The sequence below is a fragment of the Brachionichthys hirsutus genome, chromosome 16, assembly GCF_040956055.1.
Source record: "Brachionichthys hirsutus isolate HB-005 chromosome 16, CSIRO-AGI_Bhir_v1, whole genome shotgun sequence".
In the NCBI taxonomy this organism is placed as follows: domain Eukaryota; kingdom Metazoa; phylum Chordata; class Actinopteri; order Lophiiformes; family Brachionichthyidae; genus Brachionichthys; species Brachionichthys hirsutus.
Window position 1 is genome coordinate 6,484,825 of NC_090912.1, and position 18,698 is coordinate 6,503,522.

The following is an 18,698-nucleotide window of genomic DNA, read 5'->3' on the forward strand; positions in this document are numbered from 1 at the left end:
TGTCTGTTGAGTATTTTCTTTCAGTGATTAAACCAAAAACATGTAATCAAACTGATTGACTTTGAGATTTGTTTATGGAAATGTTTGGGAGTGAGGAGCATTTGCTAGTGCGTCCTAATTTCTGTAAGTGTCACATTGTCCGTCTGTTGTGCAGGTCTGGCGTTAGCCTTTAGCGGGCTTTTGCTAAAGTTTAAATGCCTGGCTCATTCCATCATCGCCAACTCTTATTGCAGCCGCGCTGATAGCCACCTTCTCACTTTGCAAGCCCAGCAGCAGCATTAAAGATGACCAATTTCCCATTTTGCCATCTGGGAAAGCTGTTAGCAGCAGGCCCGTTAAGTTTCATTAAATCAGCATGGACGTTCAGCATAATCTCAGGCTGTCACTAAACACTCAGTAATGATGTGAGAAACTCAATTGAGTTTTTCAGGCGAAGGGAGTGAGAAAAAGAGGGAAACGATTGAGAACACATTCCCTGAGAGTGAGACGCAAAGATGGACTTTGGGTGTTTATGAGAGTGATTTAATGCATATTTAATTAGCCGTAACTCGTGTGTTCTGAGGGACCAGCTCCCACAATACTGCCCCTGGTCTGCGTTTGAAGGCGCTGCTCTCTGAGATCACCAGTTCCCAACCTCCACTTGTGGCTGCCGCAGTAATCTGCAGAGCCCAAGAGCATGTCTTCATGTTTTATGGCTCTGTGATCAGTGCTTGAGGCGTACGGCAATCCACAAAATCAATTATCTGGATTGATTATATATGGAGTACAGTTCCAGGCATGTGTCTGAATATTCTTTTTTCCATTTCCATCACGGGATTCTATTTCATGCACAATAAAACAATAATTCTTTAACACTTTATCCCTTTCCCAGCAGCTTATATAATGTGAAATAAAGACAAAAATGTCGCATCAGTTTAGTTTAGCTTAGTCTCCACTTTTTGTTGACTAAAATGGAGGCAAAAGTAACGAAAGAAAGTCTTCAGGTGCTTCGTCAGAAGTAAAAACAAAGCCCGGATACAACAGCTTGAAATCAAAAAGAGACATCAAACAGAACATTTACACCAAATCCACATGTTGAAAAGAGAACACATTTGTCTTTGGGCTTGTTTGAAATGCAAGATATTGTGGATTAAGACTGCTCAAAGCAGATAAAATGCAAAGACAATAAATGACATGTTCATAAAACTGCAAATCTCCCTTTATACCCTTTCGGAGGACAGTCATTTGTTCGGCTTTAAAACGTTGCGCAGCTTCCATGGATTTAAGCCCACAACTTAAATGCTTGCTATCAATTCCTACCATTGTGGATTTGTTTGGATGAGAGAAAATCACCTTATGTGGGGCCGAGTTCCAGGCCACTGTGACTGTTTGAGATTAGGCGTGATGAGAGTTGAATATTTTTCTGCGAAAACTCATATTTGGGAATAAACTACACAGTAATTGGCACATGGCAGACTAATCGGAAACAGGACGGAGCAGGGATGAACCGCTCTGAAAGGCTTCAGCACAGAAAATGAGGCTTAGTCATGTACAGCAGATAAAAAGTAGGATCAGAGTGTAAAAGTGGTTTCCCTCTGTGGAGCCAGAAATGAAGACGGTTCAGTCAGAGGACTCCACACAATTTCCACCAGTCTCCTTCAATTCGGGGGGCGCCGAGGGATTTTGTCTGTTCTCTGCGGTTCAGGCCTCTTGTTAATTTGGGGCTCCAGCTTTAATTGACGAGAAAGTCGGATATAGCTCAACACGAACAAGACTTTCTTTGGATATGCGAGGAGGAACTTTTACAACGGGACTTTATGACAATGTTTTTCTGGACACATTTTAGGGCATTATTCCTGTTGCCACTTCAGCCTACCAAACACCAGCTTAAATCCATAAGTGGGCTTTAACTGGAAAACAAGCCGCATTTATAGAGAGCTTTATTTGATGAGGCACGAACTGAATGGATGGAAACACGTCAGCCTGAGAAATAAGCCTGTATTCTTCATTCTGTATCCTTAACCCTTCAGAAATGACCACACAGCCATGTGGTGGAAACATGCTTGAATGAAGTTATTAAATGTGCTGGCACGCCACCCTCTCTACCTTCCACCTGCGTCTTCAAATGAAATGTTAACGCACTGCTTTCTGAAGGGGAAAAAGCTCGAACCTGGCCTTCATGCAGGGTTTCTGTCCATCTGCCAAAAAGACCACATACTCTTTATTCTACGAAATGAATAGCAGCCTTTCAATTTGTCCAATAAAGAAAACAAACCCATCACCAAAATGGGCACTCATTCAAGTAGGTAACATAAAACACACACAGCAGCATCAGTTTCCATTCCGTGTGTGTGTCTTTTTCATGTGATGTCATGTGCATGCTGTCTGACGGTCATCCCTGATGTGGCCACACTGCAGCTGTCTGGTGTCATACATGCAAAGCCAGGTAGAGCACACACACACACACACTCTGCAAGGCTGGAAAGCCCTTTCACATGGACCTTAGAATAGATTTCATGTCTACGCCTGGTGCTTTAACCCTTCCCAGAAACAACAAAGTCTTTTTGGACACTCAAGAGAACTTTCAGCCGTCTATGGACGGCTTCTGGTTGTGAGCCAACGTGACTGTAAAAAAAAATCTAAAAACTCCACATGCACATTTTTCAAGGACATGTTTGAGCCCGTATTCATGTCCAGGTCGTATTCATGTCCACCTGAACCTGTGAGATTTGACAATTGAATCTCCAGCAAGATAGATGCGTCCGACGAATAACGGCTACTGCAGACGTTTAAACGTGTCTGTGGTGACATGTTACAGTAAAGTGTAAAAACAAGACCCACATAGAAGATCAGATTTTATATGCTCCAAAAGCAAATGTTGCGATTTTCTTGTATTATAGGGCCATAAAGTAGAGACTTATTTTACAACATTGGAACTAAAACTTGATCTTAACACTAATGTGTTTCTGTCAATTCAACAGGTGCACTACATATTTTTTACTGCACTTTTTCTTTTGTTTAATACAAAATTCCCAAAAATCTTTGTTACCCCATGGCTTTTCTTCATGTCCCCGGTGACACCACTGCTAGTGGGAGTCGGACGGAAAGGCTGTGGTCTCTATGTAATCCGCTCTCCCTTGAAAGCATCTAATGTGCCCTCTCAGACTCCTGCTCCATGACAAAACACTGTTTCATGTGGTAAACGCTAAAGCAGAGCTAAGCTAGTGCTTTGAAGTCATTGTTAAGACCCGTGAGGCTGTAATACCTTCCTTCACATGGGTACCGTGAATAGTATGATTCATATCTCATAAGAGACTACACCTGCGGGCACACGCCATACTATGTGTACCGCTGCTATAACATGGAGCAACAGAAAAACAGGCCACGACTACGTTTCCCAGACCCTGAATCTAATTGAATGTGTCATAACTGCCCTAATGATGGACGTGCATAACCCCCCGGAGTCCCCCAGGGACCAGGGCTTGGGTCCTGTGAGTCTTGGACATAACATGCCCTGCAGGTGTGAGGAGACGATGTACACAGACTCGGGTTACAGCAGACTGGCCTGGGACAGGTTGATGGAGGCCCCGATTGATCCTGGAAACGGAGAAGCCTGTGGGAGAATTGTAATCGAACCTGGAACAGATGTTAAACAGTCCAGTCGGAATGTGGTCACGATGAAGGTACGCAGCCTGAAAGTTGAAATGACACTAGATGAAGAGGAAAAATCTATGTTTTATTAAACGGAGTCGGGGAAAGGAGTCTTTCTGGTCTATCCGACTGTTAGCTAACCAGACGGCGTAGGCCACAGAGGCACCAGAGTTCACTGCGCAGTTGCAAAAATGCCTCCATATGGCGGTTTTTGGCAGAAACTGGTCCACGAAACTTTCTGAAGAAAACATGTCTCTGCTAATCCGGCAAGCAGCAGAATGCTTTCCAAAGACCGCAGGCAGCCAGTGCCAAACCCTGAGCCCTCTAAACTGCCTCGCTGACATGAATGCTTGAACTCGTGTGGATAAACTTTTTCACTTTCGAGCTTCCGAAGGACGCACCGCATAATTTCAGACTACACCGTTTCATGTGACAGTAGGAAATACCCACTGGTGTAAAGATGTCGTTTATCATAAGACCCCGGCTAGGAAAAACACATTAAACAGCACCAAAAATGCAAAATGCCGCACATATTGGTTAATTTAGCATTCATCTTTTTTTATTATTTTGATTTTATGCGCTGCAGCATTTCTGAGGGCAATTTTTTTTTTACTCAATCAAATTGATCTGGGTTAGATTACTGGGCAGAATAAATTATGTGTCGTTATAAAATAGCATACCAAGTAGTTTATAAAAGTTAAGAAGGTATTATATTATATAACTGTTCATTCTGCCTAATGAATTTGTTTGATTCTTTGTTCCTGTTAAACATTTGCTTAAAACAAAGGATTAAATGTTGTATAACTACTTCTGCTTTACATTCAGTCCTTTTTTCTTAAATGTTCAATGTTGTTTTATTTCTTTCTTTCTATCGAGCTGTGAATATGACTTTGAAACCAGGGCCTTCATGTATAATAAAAATGTTTTCTCAACAAATTAATGCACATTTTATTCGTGAATTGACACTCTGAAACAATGCAAATATATTTTCCACGTTTTAGTTAGAGTGGTAGCACAGAAAAAAACAAACATTTAAACTGTTTTGAGAACTCACCCCCCCCCCCCCCCCCCCCCAATCAGGAATGATCTGAAGTAACGTGGTCTTTGTGACGCAACACCGCCACCTGCTGGTCCCTAAATCGCTAATTTAAAATGAGTATTCCAACATTCCACGCCACATAGCTGAGTATTTTTGTCTATTGCTCTCGTCTGTCCACTCTGAAGCTCATGGTGACAACATCCTCGATGCCAGCCCGCAGCTCGTCGTGCTCCTGCACGGCGGAGACTCCTTCAGGCGTCCCGGTCAAAATGAGATCTCCCTCCTCCAGGCTGATGAAGCCGCTGATGTAGCTGATGAGATACGGGACGGAGAAAATCATGTGCGAGGTGCAGCCGCTTTGCCGCAGCTGGTCGTTCACCGTTAGCCACAGCTTGACGTTGCCCGGGTCAGGGACGCGCTCTTTGGGAACGAACTCGCTGACGGGGCAGGAGGTGTCGAACGCTTTCGCCAGCGTCCAGGGAAGACCTTTGGACTTGCAGTCGTCCTGGACGTCCCTCGCCGTCATGTCCAGGCACAGCGCGTATCCCGCAACGTGCTCCATGGCGGCGGACTGAGGGATGGCCGTGCCCGCTTTGCCGATGACCACTCCTAACTCCACTTCGTGGTGCAGCTCGCTGGTGTACGCGGGCACCAGGATGGGCGACCCCTCTCTGACGTAGGCAGAAGGCGGCTTCAGGAACAGCACCGGCTGAGTAGGAATCGCGTTTTTCAGCTCTTTGGCGTGATTTGCGTAGTTTCTCCCAACGCAAATTATCTTCTTTCCCCATTCCCAAAAACGGGAAATGTTACGCGACGCCATTGTGCGCGGGAACGAGGACGCGCAGCCGCTCTGAAGTTGTTTGTTTTGGACCGGACACTGAATGAACTTTGAACTCGTGCGAGGTGACTGAATTGTTTACTCGACGGCAAGTCTGAGAGGACAAACATAATAATTTAGTAATTAAGCCAAACTAAACAAAGCGTTGTATTTTGTGGAGTCATATTTAAAAATTAAACCTGTACTGTAGATCCATGTACTAACTACATGTATAACCAATATGTTAACGTGTTTAATTGTTGTTGTTTTGATATATTTCTTGGAGCGATTGGTCGAGTCTGGGAGGTCAAAGTTGAAGCGGAACTGCCTCTTAGCTGAACTCTTTGGGTGATTAGCATGTAGCTTCTGTTGTTATGCTATCCACGTCACTAGCACGGGGTGCCTGGGCTCTGCTCGGAGCAGCAACAGCTGGGAAGTTCGGTACGTCCGCAGCATAAACAATCATCGATCTAGCGCGGGTAGCTCGTGTACGTGACTTATAACGTAAACTGCGTGTTCGGATATGGATACGGTAAATGTAATTATGCGGGTCTAACGTTGTTTACTAAAGCGGCGTCGTGGTTCCTAACGGGAGCGGGACAGTCACATTTTTAAGCATCGGGTGTTTTTGTTTGTCTGAACAAATTAAAGTATCGCAGGGCAAATAAATATGAATGTGTTCTGATGAAGCGCCCGTGGAAGTCCAGGCCCAAGCAGCCGCTCTCCTTCACGCCGCGGCGAGGAAGTCGTCCCTGGTGGAAGCAGCTAACATGCGGGTCGAGCTGCTGCCGGCTCTGTCTGATAACTACATGTACCTGCTGATCGATGTGGACTCCAGGGAAGCTGCTGTTGTTGACCCCGTGGAGCCACTGAAGGTCTGAGCTTCGTGATCATTTCACTAGTGGCATGCGTTACTTGCTGGGGGAAGTAACGCTGTGTGTTTTACTTTTACTCGTATACTTTTAATGCTTATGCTACATTACTACTACATGTGATCAATGACTGCTTTGAAAGCCTTTTTAAACACGCACGATAATCTGGGGTTTCATTTTCTTTGCATTCTGTTGATCGTTTACTTCAGATTACCCTTCTCGTCTTTCGACAGGTGGTGGAAGCTGTGAGAAAACACGGTGTAAAACTCACAACAGTTCTCACTACTCATCACCACTGGTAAGTTGTACCAACTCTGTGTCGGGAGAATCAATGAATTGATCGTTCTCTCGTTTCAGGGATCATGCTGGTGGAAACGAAAAGATGGTCAAGCTAATGCCGGGACTGAAGGTCTATGGAGGCGACGACAGAGTTGATGCTATTACAAGGAAAGTTTCTTCTTCTCACACCTTCAAAGTAAGACCAGCTTGCTTCCTGCTCTGTAATCCGATATAAACCCTACGCGTGTGATGTTTCCTCACTGCTGCCACGCTTCCCCAGATTGGATCACTAGCCGTCAAATGTCTGCTAACACCGTGCCACACAACCGATCATGTCTGCTACTATGTGACCAAAGAAAACAGCACCGAGCCGCCAGCTGTTTTCACCGGTATGTCTGTCTGACTGCACGAAGCAGCCTCGACGAAAACCCGACGCGGCATCAGCATTGACACGGCCTTGAATGGTGTTTGTCTTTTCTCCTGCAGGGGACACGCTGTTTGTCGCCGGTTGTGGCAAATTCTTCGAGGGCACCGCAGAGCAAATGTACAAAGCCTTGCTCAACATTATAGGACGTCTGCCCCCCGAAACTGTAAATATCCGTTCCCCATCTGAAATTTTAACGTATAACTAAAAGTCCAAATGCAAATGCGAAAGCTGTAAATCATACTCAAAGTGCTTTACACAGATCTATGTGACACGTTCCCATTTTGAGTGTTATAGATGAGCTATTAAGTGAGTATACTGAGTAAAACTAAACTGGCTTCCTTTGATGTGTTTGTGTTACAGCGTGTTTACTGTGGTCACGAGTACACCGTAAACAATCTGAAATTTGCACGACATGTGGAACCGGACAACGAGGTCATTCAGAAGAAGCTGGCCTGGGCAAAGGTTGGTTCACAGCCAATCAGACGATCGACCATTGAAATGGTTGTGAATATAAAAACTTCTCATCCCATTTATTTATATTGTTGCAGGAGAAGTGCAGCAATGGCGAGCCCACCATCTCGTCTACTCTGGCAGATGAATTTACCTTTAATCCCTTTATGAGAGTGAAGTATGTACTGCATCGTTTATAGAGCTTGATTTCTTCCATGGTCACAATTTGTTTGTTTAAAGCTTATTACAGTCAGCTCTGCTAATATTTTTTATTATTCCCACAACATAAAGTGACATTTGTCTGAAGTTATTTATTGTCAAGCGCATGTTCGTCTAACCATCCAAACTTTAATTTTATATTTATAATACCGGTAATAATTGTGCCTTTTTATATTTTGAAAATCTAAAAGCTTCCCCAATTTTGCAGAACAGCATTGTGTAGTTGAGCCGTTTTAGATTTTAAAAATTAAATTGTGTTTTTGTTTCCATCGTGCTTTCTTTAGGACATGTCAATATTTTATGCTATTGATATGCCATCTTGAAAGAATTTTTGTTTCTGTTTCATTTAGAGAGAAGTCCGTACAAGACCACGTCAAACAGACAGACCCGATTGAAACTATGAGGAGTCTGCGGAAAGAGAAAGATGGCTTCCGGGCACCCAAGGAGTGACATCCAGTGCTCTTACGCTGAATGTTTCTGAACAACTGCATAAAACACTGCAATCGGTAATTGAAGTACCGATTGTTGATAAGGTCTAGATTAAGATGTTCGTCTAAATGGCTAAAAACAGATCTGCTATTCTTTCATTTGTTTGTTCTGCTGATGTTGGTGTTTTAAGGAATATACAGCCATTAATATAATCCTTGAAGTGAGAAATATGTTTGTTAATCTGTAAATGAGAGTTTTAATGTCCACACTTTTTTATGTTTTCATGAGTAAATGTTGATTTACAAATTATTATTTAATAAAGCCGTCAAATTCTAAACTTTAGAATTTAGAATTTATGTATATTCATAAAAATTATTTTTGTATCAAATCTTAAAGCAAACTGATTTTGCAGAAAGTTACAGAAGAACACTGCAGTGAGCTTTTTATTGTGGTGATCTTCTTGTAAAAACAGTGTCTTGTCATCCAAGGTTTAGAAAATGCTACAATTCATAGGGGAATAAACCGACCCTGAGAAGCTTCAGCACTCATATCTAACTAATCTCAAAAACAACTTGTTTTGGAGTGGAGTCTGCTTTCTCCCAGAGGCATTCATGCTACTTCCTTAATTACAAAACAATATTTGCACAAAGGGCTGGTCTCCCAGTCTGTCATGCAAAAAATACATTAATAGAATCGTCCTTTTAATGAGCTACTCTGTATTTATTGCTTTTAAGCGCTGACTTTATTTCTTCTTGACCATATGATGACATATAGTTTACTTTATAACTGCTCTTGCTTCCTTTTGGTAGTTGAATGCTGCACAACTGATTCACCACTAAATATTATTTAAGTGCATTTCAGTTAAATTTGCACAATACTTTGCAGCAGGGTCGACATGCAGTGTATGGGATGCAACCAGGCATCTTAAAAGTTATTCATCCTCCAGAGGTTATAACTGTGTGTGAAGATGGTCGATGTTGGCATTTGAAACAAAAGGATACAATTCATTTATATAGAGATTTATTAATACATTTAAATAAACAAGGAATGATCATAGTTTGCTTTGTCATTTGTTCACATTTAACACACTATTTATACACATGAAAAGTGTTATCTTTGCGCACGTCCACCTTGGCAGACAGATAAGCTCAGAAAAGTGGCTTAAAAAGTTAGATGAGACCTGTTTATGTTCCCCTTAACTCAACCACAGGACCTTTTTTTGAAGAGAAACCAAAATATATTTGGACGGTTAAGCTTTCAGTGTCTGTTGAAAAACACTTGTGCAAAAATAAAACTCTGCAAAATCCTGCCGATTACTGATGGCAGCAGATTCACTGTTCACCATTTCATAGTGAGCCCATTGGTCATCTTCTCCACCGTGTGGTACCGAGTGTGCAGCAGCTGTTTGGCTCTCTCCTCCCCAACGCTGTGAAGCCAGGACCGGTACAGCTCGGCAACGCGACAGTCATCCTCTGGTCGGAGGGAGCGCTCAGCCTTGTAGAGCCTCTCCACCTTCTGGAGAAGCTCCTTTGGGTCCTGACCAGGTAAGGGCCTTAACTGCCCACCTCCATTGAGACAGCCTGCAGATTAACAGAGTTCACATTAGCAGTGCTAACACGTCTTTGTGCGAGCGCTCAGTGCATGTGTGCAAGTGGCTGAACACAAGAGTTTACAACTTCCATATTATGAAACTAAATGAACAAATGTGTAGCAAACCTGCGCCGTACAAAAGGAGTAGAAGTCTAAAGACACGCATGAAGGGACATGACTTTGGAATTTTTTTTTTTTTACTTTGTGTATTTCTCAATACCTGATGGACAGGCCATAACTTCGACAAAATGGTAAGAGGACTTTCCCCGCTTGAGCTTCTGCACCAGATTCTGAATGTTGCGGAAGCCATACGTTGATGCAAAGCACAACAGGACGACCCCGTCCCGCTCTAGAGTCACTTCCTGGAAGTCTTTATTCCTGTGGCACAGAGCTTAAGGTAGGAAAATTGGACTCGGTGGAAATTCTGTTATGAATATGACATTAAGGAAAGTTGGCCCTCCATATATATATATATATATATAACACCAGTAATTAGCTCAGCTCAAAATTGACTGATGTTATAACTGAATATGAGCTACAAGGATTTATCCTAAATGGATGGAAGCTGTTCTTCCAGCTCACCTGTTACAGGAGGTATAATAATGAGTCAGAAGCACAAAGCATTCGAGCATCTTAAAGCTGCTGAGACGGACTCACCTCAGAACCTTGTAGGTGAGATCCTTCACTTCCTCTCCAAACAACTGCTTGGCAGCATAGGTGAAGACATGATGGAGGTAACCGCCTGACCCACTTCCATCATGGTTCAGGAATTCATCCTCACTCACACTGCTGAACCTGAGACAAGAATAAGACGCAGCGTGAGCCCGTCTTTTCTTTTGTAAATGTGTTCAATATTAAAGGAGGACAAAAAACAGACAGAAAATGTTCCAGAACTGACATTGTATCCAGGGGTGCAGGTTCGATGTCGTTGAGAGACACATTTTTCTCCTCCAACATTTTCTGCACCTCTCCTGGATGAGATGGTGCAACTGTTAAAGTGAAGTTAAGCACCTTCATAAACAAAAGAGCTCCATAAGCGCAGTTACCGTACCTGAGGTGATGACACAGTCCACTTCTCGAGTTTCAGCTTTGTCCATGTAGAAGTCGGCCCTTGAGGCCTCAAGTTTCTTGTCAAAGCAGGGCATTACAGCCACGTGGTAGATCTGCTGTGGACTGAGCCCCTGGCACAAACAGCCCGGCAGCAACTCGTTATTCTCTCCGTTTTGATAACCACACAGTTACACACATACGATCACCGGGTCTGGTGTGTTCCCAGGCATTTCCACACCTGCTGTTCAGCAAAGTAGCCTTTTACCAACGAGCCCATCACCTGCTGTGGGGAGCGAGTGGTACTGATGTATGGAAGGATGAAGTTCCCGTGGGTCTTCTCCGCATAACAAATCCAGCCTGATTCCAACACAAGCACAACGGTAGGTGTTAATATGTGTAAAGCAGGCGTCTCCCTTAAGATAGCTGCAAACAGATTCAGTGAATAAAGTTTTTCGTATCATATTACTTCATAGAATTTTACTTAAGAAATCCCAAACCGAAACTCAGAAATATAAAATGATCATTACTATACGTATATGACTGGCGAAACAGTTTCCTTATTCTTCTTAAGCTACATTTATTACACAGCGCACACACTTTTAGAATACGGGCTTCTTCCTCCAGTATTATAGATAAAGGGTAATTAGCAGCACACCTGGACAAGCTGACGTCATCATGGGGAGAACATTGCTCTCCTGCTCCTTCCTCTGGAAACGCTCCACAAACTCTCTCTGGCTCTCCAGCAGGCTGAAGGTCCGACTAAAGCTCGTGTCTATCACATGATGAACCCCTGAAAGAATGAAAATGATCTTTAGATTCCAACCCATTTTTCATTTCTTATTTTAATCTGACTTGGAAAAAGCCTTTTTTTCCCCTCCTTACCAAGACTTTTGAAGAAGGCTGTGAGCCTCCTGCCTGCTTCAGTGCTGCTGAGGTCATAGCATGCTGCGAGGGAGGCTCTGGACTGGGGGGACACCGACACCACCACCACCTTCTGCTCCGTCCCACCGAGCTGCAAAGGTGTCCATATGTACACAGGTAAATAAAACGACAGCCACAATTTTAACAATCATATTCAAAAGGCTTAGAAAAGCAATCATGACCAGAAATCTACATTCATCTCTACCATGTTGTCTTTCAGCACTTTGAAGAGCTCCTCGTGACTCTGCTGTGTGATGAGGACGCTTTCAGCAGAGGTGATACAACCACTGCAGGCCAAACAGTCATTCAGTGTGATCTTTGCTTTCTGCAGCTTCTGCTTCTCACCATCCTAAAGCACAAGGCAAATTAATTCATTGTAAAACGCAATCATTTCACTCCACACACAAATTCTGATGAAGTCTTGATACCCACCTGGCTGATTTGGACATAACTGCCATCATCTTCTATTTGGATTTTGGCAACCGATTTGCCTTTTATCTTTTCTACTTTAACAGGTTTGACACATTCCTGAAAAAACAAACAGAAACCCCACATGTAATGTAGTATGGCTAAAATAACAATGAGATTCAACAGATTATTATAACAACTGCCAGAACTGATGTTTTATTTATTTCTGTATTTATCAAATCACCAATTAAATAACATATGAGATAGATTTTTTTTCCACAGAGTATAACGACAACAAAAAGTGGATAGAAATGGAAAGTCAAAAATGAGTTTATGACGCAATATCGACGGTGCCCCCCCCCGTCCACGGTTAGGAGACAAGAATCGGGAAGGTAAACACATATTTAAGTACTAGTATTTTTTTTGCTATGTTAAAGTTGTTTCAGGATGGATTCAATTTGCTTCTGGGTTGGTCGCTCACGTGAATGAAAACACACATAATAGTTGAGCGTACTGTCTATGCAAGAATGACTTCGCATTTCTTTTCTTTTATCGATGAATCGTCACCAATACTTAAACCCCGTGGAATAAAACTGTATTGATTTGTTACGTATAATTCCATATTGTATAAACTTTAAATACCTGAGAGGGGGTGATAAAATCATCGAGATCTGTCAGCTGCAGCACACCGCTGAACTGGGACGCCATCTTTACTGCCGTAAAGCGTTTCTTTGTTTATGTTTGTGTCGTGAATAGCGATCTTTCGGCTGTACGTAGACACGCGCACGCGCCCTTTTGTTGTTATGATTCCGAGGTGGTAAATCCGCCATGTTTTTCCCCTTCTATGAAGCAGCGGTGTTGCGACAGAGACGGAGAATTCGAACGACATGAGTGTAGAAAGGAATCATACGGCAGAAACACAGCGGGAGAAAACGGATGACGGCAGCGAGACGATCACAATTCAGACCACATTAGGAGACGAGGGTCAGTTCTCTGCATAAACTCAAAAAACACAAATATTTATCTAATATAGTCTTTGGGCCTAGCTTACTTCCTCTATCATGGATTGTTGCTAAGAGCTAGCTGTCGTTAGCTTAGCAGCACTTTCGGCTAGTTCACGTGTGTGCCGAAGCTTTGTCCGGATGCTAAATCCTGGCAGACATTAGCATGCATAAGAGATAATATCAGCTAAACTGAGTCGTAGATGCTGAAATGTGTGTTTTTTCCTGTGCTGTCAGATGAAGATGTCCACAAATGCGGACGCTGTCAGACGGAGTTTTCCGCACTCGAGGCTTTCATCCAACACAAACTGCAGCAAAGCTGCAGACGGGCGGAGTCGAGCAGTCCAGAGGTTTGAGCTGTGATATGTGGGATTAAATCCGATATAAATTGCAGGTCCAGAACCTGATTGTTGTATCTGGATTTTACCAGGATACTGCAGCAAATGGAAGTTCTTCCTCTGAGGTAAAAGCTGTTGAAGAATTGAACAATGAAGAATTGAAGACATGTCATGGTAGGCCCACATTCGAACTGTATATAACAATTTATTTTTAAGCATATTATCTTCTTCTTCCTTCGGCTTCTCCGATCAGGGGTCGCTACAGCAAATCAACCGTTGATTGCTTGCTTAATTCTGGCATTTAGTGCATAGTATATATTTAGTTCGCTTACAGAATGTTACAAAGAAAGGAATTTAATCTAAGATCCACATATAGTCTATCAACACGCCTCACCCCCCCACAAACACAGATAAAAACAGTTCTCCGCTGCGTCCGGGCCACCTGAAGAAAGGTGCTTCACTAGAAGTAACCGACGAGCCGGACGGGGCAGAAGGATCATTATCTGTCGATGCTGTTGGTGAAAACCGTGTCTATAAAGTCAACGCAGAGGGACGCTACACATGCCAACTTTGTCCAAAGACGTTTAAGACGGTGAGTCACGCATTTCACCTGAGATTAGTAACAGGGGATTTCCTTTTCATGCCAGCTTGGGTATGTAAAATACTTGCTGTTGCTCTCTTCTAATACATTTATTTTTTTTGACCCGACAGACCAACATTTTGAGAACTCACATGAAAACTCACAGTGATCACAAGAACTTCTCATGTGACCTGTGCGGGATCTCCTTTTGCACAAAAGGCTCGCTGATCCGTCACAATCGCCGACACACTGGTACAAACAGTACTCGGAGACTGTTTTTGTCTCTTGGAATGATGTCCCGTAATAAATGTTAAGTAATAACGTTATCTGCCCCCCCCCCCCCCCCCCCCCCCCCCGTCTCCTGCAGATGAGCGGCCGTATCGCTGTAGTCTATGTGGCCTGTCTTTCAGAGAGTCGGGCGCCCTCACCAGACACCTGAAGTCCCTCACACCCTGCACTGAAAAGATCCGCTTTGTTCAGTACAAGGAGATCTTGGTTAACAAAGATGGAGTACAAAAAGGTTGGCCTTACTGTGTACTGCATACAATGTTTTTTTTTTTTTTCTCTCTCCCAACTGAGACGGTTTTAGAACGGCTGTGGAAGTGACAGTCCAGCTAGTCATTTTGAATCCTTGTCAAATTGTCCAGGAGTTGAAAAGGAGCATGAAGCTGTGGCTGAACAGGAAGAGGTGGTGGTTGAGGAGCAACAGCCGGAGGAGCAGGAAGCCTCAGAGGCTGAGACTGCAGTCGTCAGTGTGGTAGAAGCTGGCTCACAAGAGGTCCTCCATCAGGTCCACTTCACAATGGAGGTGGATGGAACAACGCAGGAACAGCAGGTGAGAGCAGGAACAATAGAGCTTTTTATTTTTTTTTGGCTAATAATGTTTTTAGCACAAAACATGGTCAGAGATATAACCCCAAAATCCGACCTGCTTGCCGTACGTCTGTCCAGATCATAGTAGAACAGTCCCAAGCGGAGGCCCTGGCTGTTGCTGCTGCTGCAGGCGACAGCCTCATCTGCCAGGCCATCATCAACTCCGGCCTCACGCTGGGGACAGAGGAAGCTGTCGTTGAAGAGACGTCACTGGCAGCCGAGGAGATTACTAAAATGAGTTCTGACTGTCCTTGCGAAGATGAAGGTATCATTGAGTTCCAGGTTAAAGAAGAGTTTGTGGAAATGGCAACAGAGGTATGGGTGAGACATTTACTGCATGGCTTTGTGTTTGTAGATGTTTTGCAGTACTTATTTTTTTATTTTCAGTAACTCTCTCAATCATTTAATCTGTTTTTGTTGTTGCTTGCAATTACTATAAAAGTACAAGATCTGTGACCTGATTTCTGATTACAGGTTTATCTTTTGTCTCCGATAGAGTAATTAAATATATTATGCAAATCGGCCTCCCAAACAACTTTTAGGCACAGAATGACTCCTATAAATGTTTGCGTGGTGTTTATGAGTCACCATGTCACAGTATCAGTATCTTGTTTGTTCTTGTTTCTTTTGCAGGACGCTTATGACGGAAATGTCCGCACATCCGCAAAATTGCACACCTGCCCACACTGTAACCGCTCCTTCAAGGGACTGAATTACTTCCGTTTTCATCTCAAGGGCCATTTGGGTAAGTCCATAACGTAGCATCACTGCTGTCCATTGCCCCCCCATTTGATTGTTCTGACCATTTGAAAATGTGAAAGCCAAATAAAGGAGTAATATATATTAACTTTTTTTCTGTGCATTCTTTGTGTTTTTGCAGGTTACAAGCCCTTTAAGTGCACACTGTGCCACAAGGAGTTTCTGACTGGCTACTTGCTCAAAAAACACATGGAAATCCATGTGAGTGAGAGGCGGTACAAGTGTGGGGAGTGTGGAAAACTGTACAAAACCATTGGGCACGTACGTGAGCACATGAGGTCCCACTCGGACGACAGGCCCTACAAATGTTCCCGATGCAACAAGGGGTACAAGACTAAGGTGACTTTTGTAGATACCAATGTTTGTGTGAAATTTGAATGAGAAGGAAATACATTTCAGTAAAATCCGTTCCTTTGTCTTTCTCAGAATGCTTTGCAGGTTCACCAGCGGACCCATGGTGCAGACAAGCCTTATGTGTGTCATCTTTGCACGAGGGGCTTTAGAGAGAAAGGCTCTCTGGTGCGACACATCCGTCATCACACCGGAGAGAAACCCTTCAAGTGTTCCAAGTGCCATCGAGGTTTTGCAGAACACGGGACTCTCAACAGGCATATGCGTGCCAAAGGTCAGTATAGACACACGGCAAAACAACATTTAAAGAGAACAACAACACATTTGAGGCAGTGATTCAAAGGGAACTTGGAACACAGCCTGTGTTTCCCACCAGGAGGATGCCATAGAGAAGATTCCAGCGAGCAGGAGACGGTTCTGACAGAGGAGCAGGCATCGGTGGACGGCCACGCTACAGCAGCCATCATCTCGGAGGATCCTCATGCTGTCCTTGTGGAGTTTTCCTCGGTGGTGGCCGACACCCAGGAGTACATCATCAAGGTGAGGGAGGTTATTCAAAGCCTAAATCGGAGCTGGAAATCTTAGACGCGCTGTTACGTCGCAGATTGAAGAGTAAACCAGCGAGCACTTACGTTTATTGAGTGCATAGACCTCCAGCTTTGAACGCCGCATTTCAGGATTAGTAAAGATGAAGATGTTTAATGGTGGTTTAAAAAAAAAAAGAAAATAATTAAAAGCAACAGCAAACTTACATTAGCAGAAATAAATAAAGTACTATTTGCATTCTATAAGATTTGCAAAAGAGTGACCAAAAGGTGGCAAATGTCAATATAAAAAATAATAATTTGTGAGACAAAAGTGGTTTTATAAGCAAATTGAAATAATAAAAAGTTACTGGAAGTCAGCAGTTAAAATAAATAACTAATAGCTTTTTTTTAAGCATTGGTGGATTTACATGAGACACAGCCTGAAGGTCTTTTTCTGATTAATTTTTCCCTTAAGAACAAGCTAAACGTTTCTCCCCGTAATGCAGGCAGCTCCTTTCATCAAACATATTTTATTCCATGGCTCTTTTTAAGGAGATATTTGCACCGTGCTTCTCGACGTAGCCCATTGTGAGATTGAGTCCTTTATGGCGTTTGCTCTACTTTTCCTCCTGACCTCTAGACTCAAACGGAGAAGGACTCACAGGAACAACGGGTTACACTCATTCAAGACACTCAAAATGAGGTCAGTACAAGAACAAGGGCATCTGTGTGATGATGCTGATCTAAAGGGCTTGCAGTGTAACAGGTCTATTTCCATTATGACACAAAACCTTTCTACCAGATGGAAGACCACATCATAAAAGTGGTCCAACAAATCGTCAGTCAGTCACAAGGTGCTGGAGGGGCCGCCAACCGGCAGATAATTGTGCGCAACGTGGCGGTCAATGAGGAAGGGGCGTCCATCTCTGACTGCGGCGACACCATCACCATCGCCACGCCCGAGAGCCTGACGGAGCAGGTGGCCATGACACTTGCCTCCGCCATCAGCGATGGCACGCTTCTGGCTACGACGGAGACGGAGGATGGGACCGTTACTATGGTTACCACAGAAGAGGCCGTGGTGGAGGGAATACAAATTGTGCAGCAGCAAGAGGAATATGCCATCACCTCTTCACCGGATGAGGTGGAGATTCAGACTGTCATCGTATGATGGAGGAAGGTACCAACTCTGGACTCAGATTTGGCTCAGCTGTAGCTTTATTGGCAATTACTGCAGAATTAGCATCAACGTGTGTGGGATTTGATTACACATCAAAGGCCAAAGTATTGATAAGGTTTAGGATTGCAAAAAGAACAATTATTTAACATTCTCTGGAGTGCTTGACGCAGATGGACGCGGCTCACCAACTTCTGAACCTCGTACAGTTTGCAGCTGTGATGCTTTTTTTTTTTTCTGAGTATTTGTGAGTTTATTATTTTGTGTATAAAGCGTGAAAAATGTTCGTCACAATTTCCCACAGCCCATTTATTCACACGACGTCTTTTTCAAGCATCATTGAGAACATTTCTGAAACTTATGTTAAGTCTGCTTCATTTTCCTTTGAACGGCTGCTTGGCTCGCGTCTGGTCATGGCAGCCATGTGACTAGCATCACGAACTGGCCTGAGTTTGTGGGGACATCCATCTAGAAACAAAAAGGATTTCTTTTCAGATGGCCGAGGCTGAATTTGTTTTTCTCCAGTCAATTGTTGTCTCATCTTTCCTTCTTTGCTTGGGTCAGAATTTGACTTTCTTTTCTTGTTTGCTACCTAAAATGCCATAGCCCGATGAAAGTTTTGCCATTTGAGTTTTGAATCGGGATGCTCTTTAAAGACAGACTGGATCAGATGTGTACCTGCTTCTTTTTTAAAGGCCTTACAGGGTGGTAATTTGTTTTCTCCTGAGCTGGTCAATAATGCATTTGGAATCACGATGGATACACCAGACCTAAAAAAAGTTTTTTTGTTCAGTTTTAAATAAAGGCTATTTTTTTTATACAGCTTGTTTGGGAGTTCTGTCCTATTCTCTCCTCGGTTCCTTGACAATCTGAGTTCTCCCTTGTCTTATTTGTTGCTTCATAATGTACCACACATTTTAAATGTGGATACGTCTGGGCTACAAAACCCCAGTCAAGCTGA

At 43.3% G+C, this 18,698-nt stretch overlaps 4 protein-coding genes across 4 annotated transcripts; 2 read left to right on the top strand and 2 right to left on the bottom strand.

Moving 5' to 3' along the window:
- Window positions 1-4,733: 4,733 nt before the first annotated feature.
- fahd1 (fumarylacetoacetate hydrolase domain containing 1) lies at window positions 4,734-5,489 on the bottom strand. The gene has a single exon (XM_068750348.1). It carries the CDS (start codon window positions 5,487-5,489, stop codon window positions 4,827-4,829), a length of 663 nt encoding a protein of 220 aa, XP_068606449.1. The 3' UTR covers window positions 4,734-4,826.
- Window positions 5,490-5,866: 377 nt separating this feature from the next.
- Window positions 5,867-9,218, top strand: hagh (hydroxyacylglutathione hydrolase). The gene is made up of 9 exons (XM_068749643.1): window positions 5,867-5,927; window positions 6,177-6,361; window positions 6,592-6,656; window positions 6,716-6,833; window positions 6,918-7,026; window positions 7,124-7,227; window positions 7,425-7,526; window positions 7,613-7,692; window positions 8,084-9,218. The coding sequence occupies exons 2-9, from the start codon at window positions 6,257-6,259 to the stop codon at window positions 8,181-8,183; spliced, it is 783 nt and encodes a 260-aa protein (XP_068605744.1). The 5' UTR covers window positions 5,867-5,927; window positions 6,177-6,256; the 3' UTR covers window positions 8,184-9,218.
- A 146-nt stretch (window positions 9,219-9,364) lies between these two features.
- On the bottom strand, window positions 9,365-12,843 carry narfl (nuclear prelamin A recognition factor-like). Its single transcript, XM_068749642.1, has 11 exons — window positions 12,774-12,843; window positions 12,156-12,251; window positions 11,929-12,072; window positions 11,685-11,814; window positions 11,458-11,592; window positions 11,041-11,159; window positions 10,804-10,933; window positions 10,651-10,723; window positions 10,410-10,547; window positions 9,973-10,130; window positions 9,365-9,742 (listed from the first exon to the last, which is right to left on the bottom strand). Exons 1-11 carry the CDS (start codon window positions 12,837-12,839, stop codon window positions 9,501-9,503), a joined length of 1,431 nt encoding a protein of 476 aa, XP_068605743.1. The 5' UTR covers window positions 12,840-12,843; the 3' UTR covers window positions 9,365-9,500.
- A 175-nt stretch (window positions 12,844-13,018) lies between these two features.
- e4f1 (E4F transcription factor 1) lies at window positions 13,019-18,552 on the top strand. The gene is made up of 14 exons (XM_068750121.1): window positions 13,019-13,115; window positions 13,370-13,482; window positions 13,563-13,644; window positions 13,881-14,062; window positions 14,182-14,302; window positions 14,418-14,570; window positions 14,698-14,885; window positions 15,002-15,244; window positions 15,557-15,668; window positions 15,804-16,021; window positions 16,109-16,307; window positions 16,410-16,573; window positions 17,201-17,263; window positions 17,363-18,552. The coding sequence occupies exons 1-14, from the start codon at window positions 13,019-13,021 to the stop codon at window positions 17,729-17,731; spliced, it is 2,304 nt and encodes a 767-aa protein (XP_068606222.1). The 3' UTR covers window positions 17,732-18,552.
- The last annotated feature ends 146 nt before the right edge of the window (window positions 18,553-18,698 follow it).